This window comes from Erinaceus europaeus, chromosome 13, assembly GCF_950295315.1.
Source record: "Erinaceus europaeus chromosome 13, mEriEur2.1, whole genome shotgun sequence".
Lineage (NCBI taxonomy): Eukaryota > Metazoa > Chordata > Mammalia > Eulipotyphla > Erinaceidae > Erinaceus > Erinaceus europaeus.
In genome coordinates, this window is record NC_080174.1 from 64024617 (window position 1) to 64041144 (window position 16528).

The 16528-nt window shown below is 44.1% G+C and overlaps 1 protein-coding gene across 6 annotated transcripts in view; it reads right to left on the bottom strand.

Annotated features, from left to right (window-relative positions):
• TMEM269 (transmembrane protein 269) overlaps positions 1-16528 on the bottom strand; it is a 32017-nt gene that overhangs the window by 12388 nt on the left and 3101 nt on the right. The window contains exons 1-3 of one of the 6 annotated variants that reach the window (XM_060206080.1): positions 7770-7950; positions 4945-5047; positions 323-461 (exon numbers count right to left, since the gene is read on the bottom strand). In XM_060206080.1, coding sequence (XP_060062063.1) covers positions 323-461; positions 4945-5047; positions 7770-7784 — 257 coding nt within the window. In that variant the 5' untranslated portion in view covers positions 7785-7950. Of the gene's footprint in view, positions 1-322; positions 1921-4944; positions 5511-7769; positions 7951-16528 lie in introns of those variants that run through there. The other 5 variants (XM_060206082.1, XM_060206079.1, XM_060206083.1 and 2 more) reach the window with 5 other exon arrangements.

Consider the following 16528-nt stretch of genomic DNA (forward strand, 5'->3'; position numbering starts at 1 on the left):
CTATATTCTGCATATGAGTGAAACCATTCACCTTACTTGCTTCACTAAACATAATCTTCTCCAGTTCCATGTATTTTGGTATTTTCTAGTTATTTTTCCATTATGAATGTCTCATTTAATTCCATGCAGCCTGAGAGTGACGTGATTTATATTCTCTTAAATTTGTGTCTCAAATCTTGACCTCTTAACTCCCAACCCATTGCACTGTCCCCTGCCCCAGCTGGTCCCTATGCCTCAGTGCCCAGTTCTGTTGCCTCCCCCTCCTCCCATCATGACATTGACTCCAGCTCTTGGCTAAGAGCTTGCTGGGTTTCAGACCTACTTGCAGAGGGTGCAGAAGATAGAGCAGATCCCCAGGATCATGTTGGCTAGAGACAGGGCATTGGTGAGATCATTCCAGGAAAAGTCATTCCCCTGGGAATGGCTCTTGTTACTGGTCATGGAGAAACTGTTGCACTGACCTGGGGTCCAGAAGAGAGGAACAGTCGGTTTCTAAGAGCAAAGAGTTTCAAAAGAGGCTCTCAGAGACCAGGTAGCTCTTGTCCTCCTTGATCTCACCCCAGCACTGGACCTCCCACACTGTCATTAGTGGGAATGAGGGACACCCAGGAAGTATACACCAAGTTTCTGAAGGTTAGTGTCTTGGGGATGTTCAGAAGCAAAACAAGTGAGCCAGAAAAGCCATAGTTTCCACTCCCTCACTGATTTTGCCCCTTGCCCTATAGTACACACCTCCTTTCAGTTCTGTGCTGTCCCTCTTCGTGCTTCCATTGCTCAGGCTACAAAGTGAATGGGCCTATCTGGAAGCCACCCTGAGAGAAGAGCTTTTTATCACAGTGAGTCCCCCCCCCTTATTTTTAATTGGGGCACTCTTTTTGATACTTTGGGATGAGGCCCACAAGATTAAATACTAGGAAAGACAAATGTCTGGGCCACACCACCTGAAGGAAAGAAAACAAAAATGGCACTTGCCATGGGCTCAGGCTCCACTGTCCCATGGTCCAAGCTCAATCCAACAGGACAGGGCTGCATTGAGGCACCATAAAGTCTTGGTTCTGACTGGCCCCATCCTGAACAGCAGGCCCCAAAAAAAGATGAGAAACAATAAATTATGTTCACGGCACTAAAGAGTACACAAGACAGTGCCCCACTACATTCTCTCTTCAGATCCTAACAACCTCAAGAGATGATGCTACTGCTTTGCTGTATTCAGAATGAGGAAACTCTGGTTCAGAGAAATGGAGAAATGGAGAGGGGGCCAGTCAATGGGAGTGGTGGTAAGATTGGATAAAGTAATGGACTCTCAAACTTGATAGGGGGCCAGTAGGTGATGCATCCAGTTAAGAACACATAGTACTAAGCACAATGACCTGTGAAAAGATCCAGATTGTTCTAGCTTCCACTCCCTACCTGCAGCAGGGACACTTCATGATCAATGAAACAGGTCTGCAGGTGTCTATCTTTACCTCTGTCTTTATCTCCCCCTCATCCCTCAATTTTTATCTGTCTTATCCAATAAAATGGAAAAAAGAAAAAGAAAGAAAAAATACCACTAGGAGCAGTGAATTTGTAGTGCCAGCACTGAGCCCCAGGAATAACCCTGGAGGCGAGAGAGAGAGAAAGAGAAAGAGAGAGAAATGAAGACAGTTGCTCAAAATTGCACACCAGATGAAGAGAACTTAATCCTAATTGAATCTAAATCTGGTGTAGCCTTTACTGGAGAGCATAGATCTTAACAACAGGAGCTGTAGGGGTTGGGGGTGAGCAATGAAGCATGGTGATGGTGGTAAGGGGGTCATAGTTGGCTAACCCTGCTGGATAGCTGCTGTCTCCCCATGTGGAGGCAGGTCCTGCCCAGGCCACACCACTCTTCATAGTTTCTCACTCCTAAAACCATCTTATGCCAAGGCTCCCCAAAACCTTAGGCAGGAAAAAATATGAATCAGAGAAACTGGGAAGGGAGAGGAGCATAGGATTGGCTACATACCCCTTCACCATGAGGTCCTCCCTTTCAGTCTCTCCAGGAAGTAGGGACTGATCCCAGCAAGACAAAACACCTCTGTTGCAGACCTAGCCCACCACTGCCTGGAAGAGCAGCATCCCAGCATCTCTGCCTCTTAGGAGTTGGCAGGTACCATAGGGTATGTCTAGCAATTCCAGACAAAACTCTTCAGTACTTCTTCACAGCTAATTTTTTAAAGATGTGTTTATTTATTTACTTATCATTTATTTTTGATAAAGAGAACCAGAACATCACTTTGGCATGTTATACCAAGGCTCAGAACTCAGGACTTCTTTCCTGCTAGTCCAGTACTCTACCCACTAAGCCACATTTTGAGTCACCACAGTTAATTTTATTTATTTATTTATTATTTATTATTTATACCAGAGCACTGTTCAGATCTGGCTTGTCCTGGTGTAGGGGATTGAAACTGGGACTTTGGAGCCTCAGGCATGAATGTCTCTTAGCATAATCATTATGCTACACTGCCCATTTTTTTTAGCTAATGATCAATTATCTACTATATCATCACTTTCATGAAAAAATGTAAAGTCTGCATTTTCCATTGGTTCCATGAGGGTTAACATCCTTACCTGCCACCTGAGGCAGAGAGGAAGAACCTTGCTCAAAGTCACACCAGCAGTGGCAGAACAGGATTTGTAGTTTCACCTTAAGTGCTCTTTCCTCTACAGAGCACATTCTGTTGCCTACCATGCAACAGAACTGAGCATTGTATTTGCTATAAACTCAAATTGAGCAAGATGTGGTAGAACGCTTTGTCTCCACTTTTGCAGAACCAACAGTCTGTCTTAGAAAACAAGATTCATGAATGTGAGTAGTTGGGCAGTGCTACACCTCGTTAAGTACACATGTTGCCATGTGCAAGGACCTAGCTCCCGATCCCCACCTGCAGAATGGGAAGCTTCTTGAGTGGTGAAACAAGTACTGTAGGTGTCTCTCATTCTCTCTCCCTTTTGCCTCTCAATTTCTCTCTGTTATATCAAATAAAAAGGAGGAGGAGGAGAAAGAGAAGGAGGAAAAGGAAGAGAAAGAGGAGGAGAACAAGTAAGAGGAGGAGGAGAAGGGGGGAAAATGCCTTCCAGGAACCATGTATTCATAATACAGGCACTAAGTCCCAGGACTAACCCTGGTGGCAATTAAATAGGAGGAGGAGAAAGATTAGAAGGAAGAGAGACATTTAGACATGTAGACTATTTGTATTTATGTGGCATTTTACCTTAAAGATGGGGAAACTGAGGCTTCAGAATAGTTAAATGACTTGCCTCAATAAACGGTAAAGCCAGGACTGAAATTGGGCCTCCTCTTTCCCACCTAATGCCATTTTCAGCATAATGCCCAGGTCCCAAGTGTAAAAGGATGGGAACCTGAGAGTAAGGGCTGTATCAATCCAGAGGGAATGCAGAGGGAAGGAACAATCTCCCCATTCAGTCAACACTTGGCCATAAGCAAGATTCAGTGCTTGGTGCTTGAGTTCAGGTTGGGCAGGGGAGACATTTATGATGTTATGCAAAAGGCTTTCGTATCTGAGATGCTGAAGTCCCAAATTCAATCCCCAGCACTATCATAAGTCATAGATGAGCAGTGCTCTGATGTCTCTGTCTTTCTCTCTCTCCTCTCCTTCTCCTCCTCCTACTTCTCACTCACTCCCATAAAAATAAATAATATTTTTAAAGTCTTTTTAAAAATGGTTAAGGAAAAACAACCAGAGTAACAAAAGGGAAAAGATGGCCTCCAGGAACAATGTATTCATGGTGCAGGCACCGAGCCCCAGCAATAACCCTGGAGGCAAAAAAAAAAATGGTTTAGGCTTTGTCTCTAAAGAAACTTGATCTAGCAGAAGCAGTCAACCCTGTACAAAAAAGAAGGGATTAGTGGTCTAGGAGGTGGTGCAGTGGTAAAGCTTTGGACTCTCAAGCTTGAGGTCCCGAGTTTGATTCCCAGCAGCACATGTGCCAGAGTGATGTCTGGTTCTTTCTGTCTCCTATCTTTCTCATAAATAAATAAAATCTTTTTTTAAAAAAAAAAAGAAGATGATGGGATTGGGTTCAAAGTGAGCGTAGAAACCATGCAGGAAGAACCCAGATGTTTTGTGACAAGGAAATTCATTGTGCTATCACTGAGAGGGAAGAGATCATGGAGAACACCTGAGAAAGTCAGGTGCTATTTGGTTTATCTCAGAGGGAAGAAGAAAAAAAAAAAAAAAAGGACAACTATGGGTTGGATGACTTCAGTTATAAGTGGAATATAGAGAACTGAAACATATAAAATTGAAAAAAAGAAAAAATGCAGTCAACCATAACTAAGATCATAAGAGAAATAAAGTGGTTACGTTTGGGGGGGGGGGACACAGAATTTTGGTGGTGGGAGTGGTGTGAAAATTATGCCCCCATTATCTTATAATCTTGTATTCACTATTAAATCACTAAATAGATAAATACAGCCCAGGAGGTAGCACAGTAGAGAAAGAGTTGGACTCTAGGTCCTGAGTTTGATCCCTATCATCAACTGTGTTAGAGTAATGCTTTGGTTCTCTCCCTTTCTTAAATAAATGTCTTTTTTAAAAGAGAGAGCATGCACAGAAGAGGGGCTCAGCCTATGAGAAGAGTTAGAGAAGACTTCCCAGAGGAGGCGGTCAGAACTGAGCCACTGCACAGCTGCAGTCTGCATGACTAAAGCATGTCACTCCTGGTTTGTTGGAATCCATCAGTGAATCCTTAGTGCCATCAGGATGAAATCTGCCCCCTTCACTTGGTATGCAAACTCTACATGATGAGATCCTACCCCACTCCCAGTCTTCTCTCTCTAGTTTCCCTTGGCCCATTCTCTGATCCTCCCTCTTGCCATGGGTTGGCTGGTGTCCCTTTGGGGGAGCCTGTGCGGGCTCCTCCTCTGCACTGCCACTCACCTAACACTTTGCTCACCTTGTAACACTTCATACTTGGCATCTCCTATCTTGTCTGCCTTCTCCAGAACAAGGGAGGTAACTTCAGTGCAAGTTGAGATCCCTTTTGAGCAGCATGTGACCTGACACAGGAGTTGTTCAGTGAATGTTGAATTACTAGGGTGCATATGTCACAGCACCAGATCATCTCTCTACCTTAATCTCTATCCAAGTCTGTTCAGTGTGTCCTCCAAGAAGTCTTTCTGAATGCACTCTCCACAGTCCAGTCCCTTCAACATACCCAGGACCTACCCAAACCTTACAGGTATCCATAGTCATTTAGAAATGTTTGCTGATGCCTGTCTCATACTAGTTCTTGTGTGTTCTGGGCATGACGAGGGAACAAGACCCATTCTGCACACTCAAGAAGTTCAGAGCCTGGTAGAGGAGGTAGTTGTGTGAAAGGACCACAAAGGCAGAAGAACAAATGAAATGATACACAAGAGAATGCCCAGCTACTGTGGGTGCGTTGGAGATGATAAGACTAAGTCTGGGCATTTTAACTGTCAGGCTCAGGCAAAAATTAGTAAAGTCATGGGCCCCTTGGAATATACCTAGAATAGCTTTTTTCCAAAATGGAGACCCCAAATCTCATCTGCTATATTCTTACTTTTAGGTTCATGATTATTAAACTATTTGTTCTGGTGTATATCAATGCTTTTCAGTCACAAAGTTGCAGATGCTACCATGATGCCAACCTGACTTCCCTGGGTGGATGACCTCACCAGTGTGTCCTGGAACCCCACCTCCCCAGAGCCCTACCCCACTAAGGAAAGACAGAAACAGGATGGAAGTATGGATAACCAGATAATGCCCATGTCCAGTGGAGAAGCAATTACAGAATCTAGACCTCCCACCTTCTGCACCCCATAATGATCCTGGGTCCATACTCCCAGAGGGATAAAGAATAAGGAAACTTCCAGGAGTCGGGCGGTAGTGCAGCCGGTTAAGCACATGTGGTGCAAAGCGTAAGGACTGGCATAAGGATCCCAGTTTGAGCCCCCGGCTGCCCACCTGCAGAGGAGTCGATTCACAGGCGGTGAAGCAAGTCTGCAGGTGTCTATCTTTCTCTCCCCCTCTCTGTCTTCCCCTCCTCTCTCCATTTCTCTCTGTCCTATCCAACAACAACGACAACAATAATAACTACAACAATAAAATAACAAGGGCAACAAAAAGGAATAAATAAATATCTAAAAAAAGAACCTTGCAATGGAGGGAATGGGAATTGTATGGAATTGTACCCCTCTTGTCCTACAATCTTGTCAATCATTATTAAATCAATTTTTAAAAATGTGGTACAGGAGGTGGCACAGTGGATAAAGTGTTGGATTCTCAACCATAAGGTCCTGAGTTCAATCCATGGCAGTACATGTACCAGAGTGATGTCTGGTTCTTTCTCTCCATCTATCTTTCTCATGAATAAATAAATAAATTCTTTTAAAAAAATAATAGGGAGTCGGGCTGTAGCGCAGCGGGTTAAGCGCAGGTGGCGCAAAGCACAAGGACCGGCATAAGGATCCCGGTTCGAACCCCGGCTCCCCACCTGCAGGGGAGTCGCTTCACAGGCGGTGAAGCAGGTCTGCAGGTGTCTATCTTTCTCTCCTCCTGTCTTCCCCTCCCTCTCTCCATTTCTCTCTGTCCTATCCAACAATGACGACAACAACAATAATAACTACAACAATAAAAAAACAACAAGGGTAACAAAAGGGAATAAATAAATAAAATAATTTTTTTTTAAAAGTCTTTAAAAAAATAAAAAATAATAAAGACTAAGTCTGGGGCTTTGGAGAAAAGGCTCAACTGGCAAAGTTTTGGGTTCACATGCCTGAGGTCCCCAGTTCAATCCCCAGCACCACATGTACCAGAGGGTGATCTGGCTATTTCTATCCCTTTGACTCATGTAATAAATGCACACTCTCTTTCTCTCTCTCCTATACATAATCAATAAAATAAATCTCTTAGAGAGGAAAAAAATTGGGGGGCCAGCAGGTAAAGCCTTGGATTCATATCCTGAAGTTTTCTGTTATAGCCCCAGTGTCACTTGCACTGGAGTGGAGCTCAGGCCTCTCTCTCTCTTTCTCTCTCTTTCCCTCTCTCTCTCTCTCTCTCTCTCTCTTCCCCCCTCTCTCTCTCCCTCTCTCTCCCCTCCCTCATCTAATGTAAAATAAATAAAAACTTTTTAAAGGTTGAATCTGAGGTGGGGACAAAGGAAAGTCTCTAAGAGTGAGCAAAGTGTAGGGCGTTCCTAGGGAGTGGGACCACAGGTGGGGCAGCTGCTTGAGGAGGCTAGATCCCAGGGAAAGGGGTTGGGTAGTGGCAAAATCACCCCAATAGGTGAGGCGCCCCTCTGACTTCAAATGGCAGCTCGTGGGACAGTAGTACTGCTTAATGAGAGCGTATCCTGGTCAGACATGGTTGGGGATGAAGGACGCCCTGGAGGGAAGAAATAGAAAGGGGGAGGGGGGAGCCAGTGGACAGACCCGTGAGAGGAGAGCAGAGGGAAGTGTAAGTGAGGTCTGAAGGCACAGATGGAAGGAGCTCCCCAAGGTGAGAGTGGGGTGGGCCAGGGCAGGTCCATAGGGTTAGAGATGCCCCTCCCCCCCCCTCCCTCTGTACTAGAGGGCAGTACCTCCTAAATGAGGCTGGGCTCCTCCCCTGAGCCGGAGACCCTGCTCTCCCACCACCCAGACCAGCGAAAGGGAAGAGCCAGAATCCAAGCTGAGCTCACTTTTGGGGGGTCTCCCACCCCTGTAGGCCAGGTTGCTGAAATCACAGGGTTGGGGGGAGCTGTGGAGCACCGCTTACCCCCAGATGAGGCATTCCCAGGTGAGGGGCGCTGGGAGGGCGCACTCTTTCCTTTTTTCCTGTGTGGTGGAGAGGGAGGGGCCAGCCCAAGTGAAGGGGAGCCGCACTGGGTCCCCCACCTCTTACCCAGAGCTTGCTCTTAGCTCATAATCCCTGGGAGGCCAGGGAGGGGCTGCGGCAGGCAGCCTCTGTTTGCGGGAGAGCTCTAGGTTTTATCGTGTGTACAGCAGGGTAACCAAGAGTTAGGAAGGGATTCGTCTTTGTCTTTCTATCTGAAAAAGTCAGCCTGGAGCAGCGAAACCCCAGTGATGACCAAAATAATCAATCAATAAATAAATACAGAGTGGTGGGGTGAGGATATTCTGGTAGCCAGAGTGGAGTTTACTAAAGCAGAGAAGAAGAGGTGTGCTGGAGTATGGACATACTGCTGTAGGACAGCACCAGAAAGGAATGGAAAGAAATAACTGCGTGGGGACTTGGTCGGTAGCGCAGCGGGTTCAGTGCAGGTGGCACAAAGCGCAAGGACCGGCTTAAGGATCCCGGTTCGAGCCCCCGGCTCCCTACCTCTGTAGGGGAGTCGCTTCACAAGTGGTGAAGCAGGTCTGCAGGTGTCTTTCTCTCCCCCTCTCTCCATTTCTCTCTGTCCTATTCAACAATAACTACAACAATAAAAAAGGGCAACAAAAAGAATAAATAAATATTTAAAAAATAATAATAACTGAGTGGTCCGGGAGGTGGTGCAATGGATAAAGCACTGGGTTCTCAAACATGAGATCCCGAGTTCAATCCCCGAAAACACATGTACCAGAATGATATCTGGTTCTTTCTCTCTCTTCTATCTTTTTCATTAATAAATAAATAAAATCTAAAAAAGAAAGAAAGGAAGGAAGGAAGGAAGAAAGAAAGAGAAAGAGAGAAAGAAAAAAAGAACTGCCCTTGAGGCCAGGCAGTGGCACACCTGGTTAAGCGCAAACCTTACATAGCATAAGGACCAGGGTTCAATCCCCTGGTGTCCACCTGTAGGGGAAGAGCTTCGTGAGTGGTAAAGCATCAATGAAATGTCTCTGTCTCTTTCCTCTCTTTCCTCCTCTTCTCAATTTCTCTCTGTCTCTATCCAAATCTATTTATTTTACTAAATAAATAGAAATAGCTGCCCTCTGTGAGGTGGAAGCTCAAGGGCATGGGAGAGGAGTGAGAAGGAGAGCCTTTCTGAGATGTCTATATTTGGCAGCAATGAGAAATTAGCGTGCTAATACAAAGTTGTTAGACTGTGGGGTCTCAGGCAGCTGTCATAACACCTGTCCCATATGCTCCCATCTACCCAAATGCTAAGTTAGAGCAGCAGTAATTTTCAGGACTCCACAAGAGGTTGCGCAAGAGGGCTGGGGGTGGAGCCAGGAGAGCCAGTGGTATTTCCCACTCCTGTCAGTCTGCATGCCCACAGAGTGACTACTGGGCACTGTGCAAAGTGCTTTTCAAATATTGTCATCAGACTGGGTTTTCTCAAGTGTCCCTGAGGTTAGCATTCTGTTGTTCCAAAGAAGAAATGGGGGTGCACTGATTTAATTGAAGGCTACACCATTAATAATTAGTGGAGCCTCCTTCCAGCCATAACATCATCTCTCCAGACAGTTACTTAGATCCACCGCATATCAGATGTCAGGCTCAGGGGGAAAAAAAAAACAAAACTAGTATAGCCATGGGCTCTTTGGAATATAACTAAAATAGTACTAACTATATACAAAACGGAGACACACACACACACACACACACACCCAACTTTTCATATGAACTTTTCCAGCCTTTAGGTTCATGATTAGTCAACAATTTGTCTGGCTCTATATGTTAACTCTTTTTTCAGCCACCAGGTTCCAGATGTTAACATGATGCCAACTGGACTTTCCTGGCCAGACGACCCCCACCAATGTGTCCTGGAGCTCTGATTCCCCAGAGCCCCACCCCACTAGGGAAAGAGAGAGATAGGCTGGGAGTATGGATTGACCTGCCAACACCCACATTAAGCGGAGAAGCAGTTACAGAAGCCAGACCTTCCACCTTCTGCACCCCATAATGATCCTGGATCCATAGTCCCAGAGGGTTAAAGAATAGGAAAGCTATCAGGGGAGGGGGATAGGATACGGAGTTCTGGTGGTGGGAATTGTGTGGAGTTGTACCCCTTTTATCCTATGGTTTTTTTGTTTCCTTTATTATTACTATTTATTTTCCCTTTTGTTGCCCTTATTGTTTTTATTGTTGTAGTTATTATTGTTGTTATTGATGTCATCATTGTTAGATAGGACAGAGAGAAATGTAGAGAGGAGGGGAAGACAGAAAAGGGGAGATGACACCTGCAGACCTACTTCACCACCTGTGAAGCGACTCCCCTGCAGGTGGGGAGCGGTGGGCTCGAACCGGGATCCTTACACACTGGTCCTTGTACTTCATGAGTGTTTCCTTTTCATAAATAAAAACTTAAAAAAGAAAAGGAAAAAGTAAAAAAATAATTAGTGGAGCCAAGTTCTGGAAACTGACACGAGTCAGACCAGGTGTCTGAGAAACTAAAGGGGAGAAGCAGTAGGATGGAAATGATTAAGGTGTGTCAAGAGTTCAAGCCCAAGTTAAGTCAACTGCTATTAGTTGTATCCCTCTTAATTTGTGCATGCCACATGGATCATTACAGTAACAAAACTAATAATGCAGCACAGCAGACAGGAGGTAGTGTGGTGGGTAGAGCATTGAACTCTCAACATGAGGTCCTGAGTTTGACACCAGGATTTACATTGCCAGAGTGGTGCTCTGGTTCTCTCTCCTCCTCTCTCTCACATTAATAAATAACAAAATTAAAAAAAAAAAAAAAGCTGGGAGTCAGGCATTAGCGCAGGGGGTTAAGCGCACGTGGTGCAAAGGGCAAGGACCGGCATAAGGATCCTGGTTTGAGGCCCCGGTTCCCCACCTGCAGGAAAGTCACTTCACAGGCAGTGAAGCAGGTCTGCAGGTGTCTGTCTGTCTCTCCCCCTCTCTGTCTTCCCGTCCTCTCTCCATTTCTCTCTGTCCTATCCAACAACGACAACATCAACAACAATAATAACTACTATAACAATAGAAAACAAGGACAACAAAAGGGAAAAATAAATATAATTTTTTAAAGAAAAGCTGTGGCATAATGATTTTTATACTGATTTTAACTTCTCACAATTATTTTCATCTTTTTTTTTTTTTTTTTTTTACTACAGCAATGCTCAGCTCTGGCTTATGGCAATGTGGGACTTTGAAGCCTCAGGCATGAGAGTCGTCTCTACCCTCACCCCATAATTACTTTAAAATATTTATGTTAATATGAGAGAAAGAAAGACCAGAGTATTTGCTTATTTCTGGCATTAAAAGGCTGATACGCTGGTTTTAACTTTTGTATCTCATTGCCAGAGCTTTACCATTCCAGGTCAACTTTTTGAGATAGAGACACACAGCTTGGGAGATGGTCCAATGGCTAGAATGATGGATTTAAAAGCATGAGGTCCCACGTTTAGTCCCCAGCATCTAATGTGTGAGTGGTGCACTCTTTCCCCTACTCCTCTCTTGTGTTTATATAAACCTTTTTTTAAAGAGAGATGAGATACATGGGGGACATACCACAGCACTGAAACTTCCTCCAATGTGGTGGGCACCGGCTCAAACCTAGATCACACATGGCAAAGTAGGCATTGACTCTGGCACTTGCCAGACATGTACCTTTGAACAAATTACTCTGTTTTCCTGAGTTTATTTCCTTTTTTAAAAAATAGTTTTATGTGGTACTACAGGTGGTGCAGTGGATAAAGTGTTAGACTCTCAAGCATGAGGTTCTGAATTCAATCCCCAGCAGCATATGTGCTAGAGTGATGTCTGGTTCCTCCTATCCCTTTCATTAATAAATAAATAAAATATTTTAAATAAATATATATGTATTTTTTATTTTTATTTAAAAAAATTTAGGGGGTCACGTGGTAGTACTGCAGGTTAAGTGCACATGGCACGAAGTGCAAAGACCAGCATAAAGGTCCTGGTTTGAGCCCCAGCTCCCTACCTGCAGGGGGGCCGTTTCAAAGGCGGTGAAGCAGGTCTGCAGGTGTCTATCTTTCTCTCCCCATCTCTGTCTTCCCCTCATCTCTCTATTTCTCTCTGTCCTATCCAACAACAGCAACATCAACAACAACAGCAATAATAATAACCACAACAATGATAAAACATCAAAGGCAACAAGAGAAAAAAAATAGTCTCCAGAAGCAGTGGATTTGTGGTGCAGGCACGGAGCCCTAGCGATAACCCTGGTGGCAAAAAAAGAAAAGAAAGAGAAAAAAAGGAGTTGGGTGGTGGTGCAGCAGGTTAAGCACACATGGCACAAAGTACAGGGACCAGTGTAAGGATCCTGGTTTGAGCCCCCAGCTCCCCACATGCAGGGGAGTCACTTCACAAGCAGTGAAGCAGGTCTGCAGGTGTCTGTCTTTTTCTTCCCCCTCTGTTTTCTCCTCCTCTCTCCATTTCTCTCTGTCCTATCCAACAACAACATCAATATCCACAATATTAAACAACAAGGGCAAGAAAAGGGAAAATAAATAAATAAATATAAAAAAAATTTTTAAAAGAAAGAGAAAAAAAATAAAGATTTTTATTACCTTTATTGGATAAAGATAACCAGAAGTGGTGGCACACCTGGTTGAGAGCATGTTACAATGCACAAGGGCCAGAGTTTGAGGCCCCAGTCCCCACATGCAGAGGGAAAGATTTGCATGTGGTGAAGTAGTGCTGCAGGTGTCTCTCTGTCTCGCTCCCTCTTTATCTCCCCCTTCCCTCTTGATTTCTGGCTGTCTCTGTCCAATAAATAAAAATCATAAAAAATATTTTTAAAAAGAGAATCTGGGAGTCGGGCTGTAGCGCAGCGGGTTAAGCGCAGGTGGCGCAAAGCACAAGGACTGGCATAAGGATCCCGGTTCGAACCCCGGCTCCCCACCTGCAGGGGAGTTGCTTCACAGGCGGTGAAGCAGGTCTGCAGGTGTCTATCTTTCTCTCCTCCTCTCTGTCTTCCCCTCCTCTCTCCATTTCTTTCTGTCCTATCCAACAATGACAATAACAATAACTACAACAATAAAACAACAAGGGCAACAAAAGGGAATAAATAAATAAAATAAATATTAAAAAAGAGAGAGAGAATCTCCATCATCAGCATGATAGTGAGATTTTTGGATTTTTTTTAAATGTAGTGCTGAGAATGAATCTAGGGTCTCATAAATGGGCAATACCACCATTGAACAGCCTCCCTAAATAACTGTTTTTCATTATCTTGGAGCAGGAAGAGGAGAGAGAGACAGAGAGACACATAACATTGCTCCAGCATCCATGGAGCTTCTCTCTGACGCTATGCATGGTTCTCTCATGTGGTGGTGAGGCTCAAAATGAGGGTTTCATGCACAGAAGGTATACACTTTACCAACTGAGCTATCTCCTGGCCTCAAGATATACTCCAATATTTTGAAGATAGAATTGCTGACTGGAATAGGAAGAATAAGTGAAATCAAGGATGACTTAGGTGACTTGGGAGGTGACACAGTGAATAGAGTTGGACTCTCAAACATGAGGTCCTGAGTTCAATTCCAGCATCACATTTACCAAAGTGGTGCTCTGAATCTCCCTCTCTCTCTCTCCTTTCTCTGACCATGTAAAACTCTCCCTTATATATAACCAGTAGATATATATAGATATATATATGTAAGATGACTTGGGTTTGGGCTGATGTAATAATGAAAACAGAAGAAAGGATAATGATGGTGAGACAGGTTTTGGAGTACAAATCAAGAGTTTTATTTTGGGGACCAAGTGGTGGCACACTTAGTTGAGTGCACATACTACAATGTACAAGGACCAAGGTTCAAGCCCCTGGCCCCTACCTGCAGGGGGGAAAGCTTTACAAGTGGTGAAGCAGTGCTACAGGTGTCTCTCTGTCTCTTTCCTTCTTCATCTCCTCACTCCCCTCTTGATTTATCTGTCTCTACCCAAGTAAGTAAAATATTAAATAATAATAAAATGAAAACACCTCTATTTTAACTAAAGATAAAATTACTTTTAAAAAAGAAGACTTTTGGATGCATTAGGTTTGTAATGATGTTGTTGGATAAACAAGTCTTTATGGGGAGTCAGGCGGTAGCACAGCAGGTTAAGCACAAGTGGCGCAAAGCACAAGGACCAGCGTAAGGATCCCGGTTCAAGCCCTCGACTCCCCAGCTGCAGGGAAGTCGTTTCAGAGGTGGTGATGCAGGTCTGCAGGTATCTGTCTTTCTCTCCCCCTCTCTGTCTTACCCTCCTCTCTCCATTTCTCTCTGTCCTATGCATCAATGACAACAATAATAACTACAACAATAAAACAAGGGCAACAAAAAGGGAATAAGTAAATATTAAAAAAAATTAAAAAACAAGTCTTTATGAAACTTGGGGAGAGATAAGGTCTATAGACTTGCAGGTGAGTCAGCTGACTTTGGGTGGTATTTAGAGCCATGGGAATGGATGAGATTATCTAGTGGAGTAAAATGAAAGAGCACTGGCAAGGTAGTTCACTGGGATAGTCATGCATGCAACCCAGGTTTGAACCGGGCCCCCACCTCACTGGAAGATTTGGTTCTGTGATATCCTTCCCTCTCTCCTCTGTCTCTCTAATTCTGTCCTTGTAGCTGAAAAAAAAATCAATTGAGAGTGGTGACAACCCATTAATGACACAGTGGGGGGGGGGGGAGTGAGCAGAGAGGAAGGGCCAAGTCAGCTCCAGAGCAATGTAAAAGCACGTGTCAGGAGAGGAAATGGTACAGTCAGTGAAATAGGAGAAAACAAACACCTAATATTTCAAGTCAAATAAGGAAAAACATTTTCAAGTACAGAGTGGGTCTGCTGAATTAAATGGCCACAGGAATTTAATTACTCTAGGCACTTTATAAACTCCCAAGCTTCGGCTTCTTAATGGAATTATTTTTTTTTATTTAAAGTTTTTATTCCCTTTTGTTGCCCTTGTTGTTTTGTTGTTGTAGTTATAATCATTGTTATTGATATAGTTGTTGTTGGATAGGACAGAGAGAAATGGAGAGAGGAGGGTAAGACAAAGAGGGGGAGAGAAAGAAAGACAGACCTGCTTCACTGCCTGTGAAGCGACTCCCCTGCAGGTAGGTGGGGAGTGGGGGCTCGAACCAGGACCCTTAAGCCCGTCCTTGCACTTTGATCCACCTGTACTTAACCCTCTGTGCTACCACCCGACTCCCAAGAGAATTAATTTTATCCAGATCCTTTGCGTGGGAGGAGTGTTTAACCATGGGTTTTAGTGATGGAGACATTGCTTACGAGTTGCTGGGCAAGGGTTTGAGCTCCTGGTCACCACATGAGAATGCCTGTAACAGGGAAGTTTCTGGAGTAGTGCTACAGTCTTTCTCTTCTTTCTCCCCTTTTTTTTTTTTAATATTTATTCATTTCCTTTTGTTGCCCTTGTTTTATTGTTGTAGTTATTATTGTTGTTATTGATGTCATTGCTGTTGGATAGGACAGAGAGAAATGGAGAGAGGAGAGGAAGACAGAGATGGGGAGAGATAGACACCTGCAGACCTGCTTCACTGCTTGTGAAGTGACTCCCCTGCAGGTGGGGAGCCAGGGGCTTAAACTGGGATCCTTATGTAGGTTCTTGCACTTTGTACCACCCACGCTTAACCCACTGCACTACTGCCCGACTCCCCTTTTATTTCTTTCATGTTCTATCAATATATCTATATAGAGAGCCATTGGGAGTGGCGGAACCATGCAGGCACCAAGGTCCAGTGATAACCCTGATGGCAGAAAAAAAGAAAAAAAAGCAGTATCTTTTTGGAGTTGCAGAAATAGCTCTTACAAATAATGAAATATATGGGCTGGGGAGATAATATAATGGTTATGCAAAAGACTTTCATGCCTGAGGCTCTGAGTCCCATGTTCAGTCCCCAGCAATACCAAAAAATATGTTCCCACTAGAAAACTCTTGCTTCTAACAGCTAGGAGATAGGCAGATGAAGAATCACAAAGAATAGCATGGAGGACATTAGCAAGAAACAATACATTAGAGGTGGGGGGCCAGGTAGCATAAGGTTTATGCAAAGAGACTCTCATGCCTGAGGCTCCAGGGTCTCAGGTTCAATCCCCCGTACCACCAGAAGCCAGGGCTGAGCAGTGTTCTGGTTTAAAAAAAGAAAGAAAAACAATACTACATTAGAGGAATTTCAGGTGATTTTAAATTGAATATGGGTCAGCCATTGGGTTATGGAGTTGGTAATAGTAGAAATCTTATTTAGGGACCTGGAAATGGTTCACCTGTGTAGAGCACATCTTTGCCATGCATGCAGCCTAAGTTCAAACTCTGGCACCACATAGGATGTGCTATGGCACCTAGGGAAGCTCCAGTGCTGGAATTGGTCTCTTCTTTAAATGAGAAAGTGGCCTGGAGTAGTGAAATTGTACTTGTGTGACGTATTGGCTCTGCAGGAAGAAAGGAAGGAAGGGAGAGTGAAATGAGCTCTCATTTTGCAGTAGATGAGTAGAAGACTACTGGCTTTTTGTGACTTTTTTTAGGGTATTCATTTATTTATTTGATAGAGATGGAGATACATAATGAGGTAAGGGGGAGATAAGAGAGGAAGAAAGACAGAGAGACATCGGCAGCACTGTTTCACTATTCAAGCTTTCCCACTTCAGGTGGGGACTAGGGACTTGAACCTGGGTCT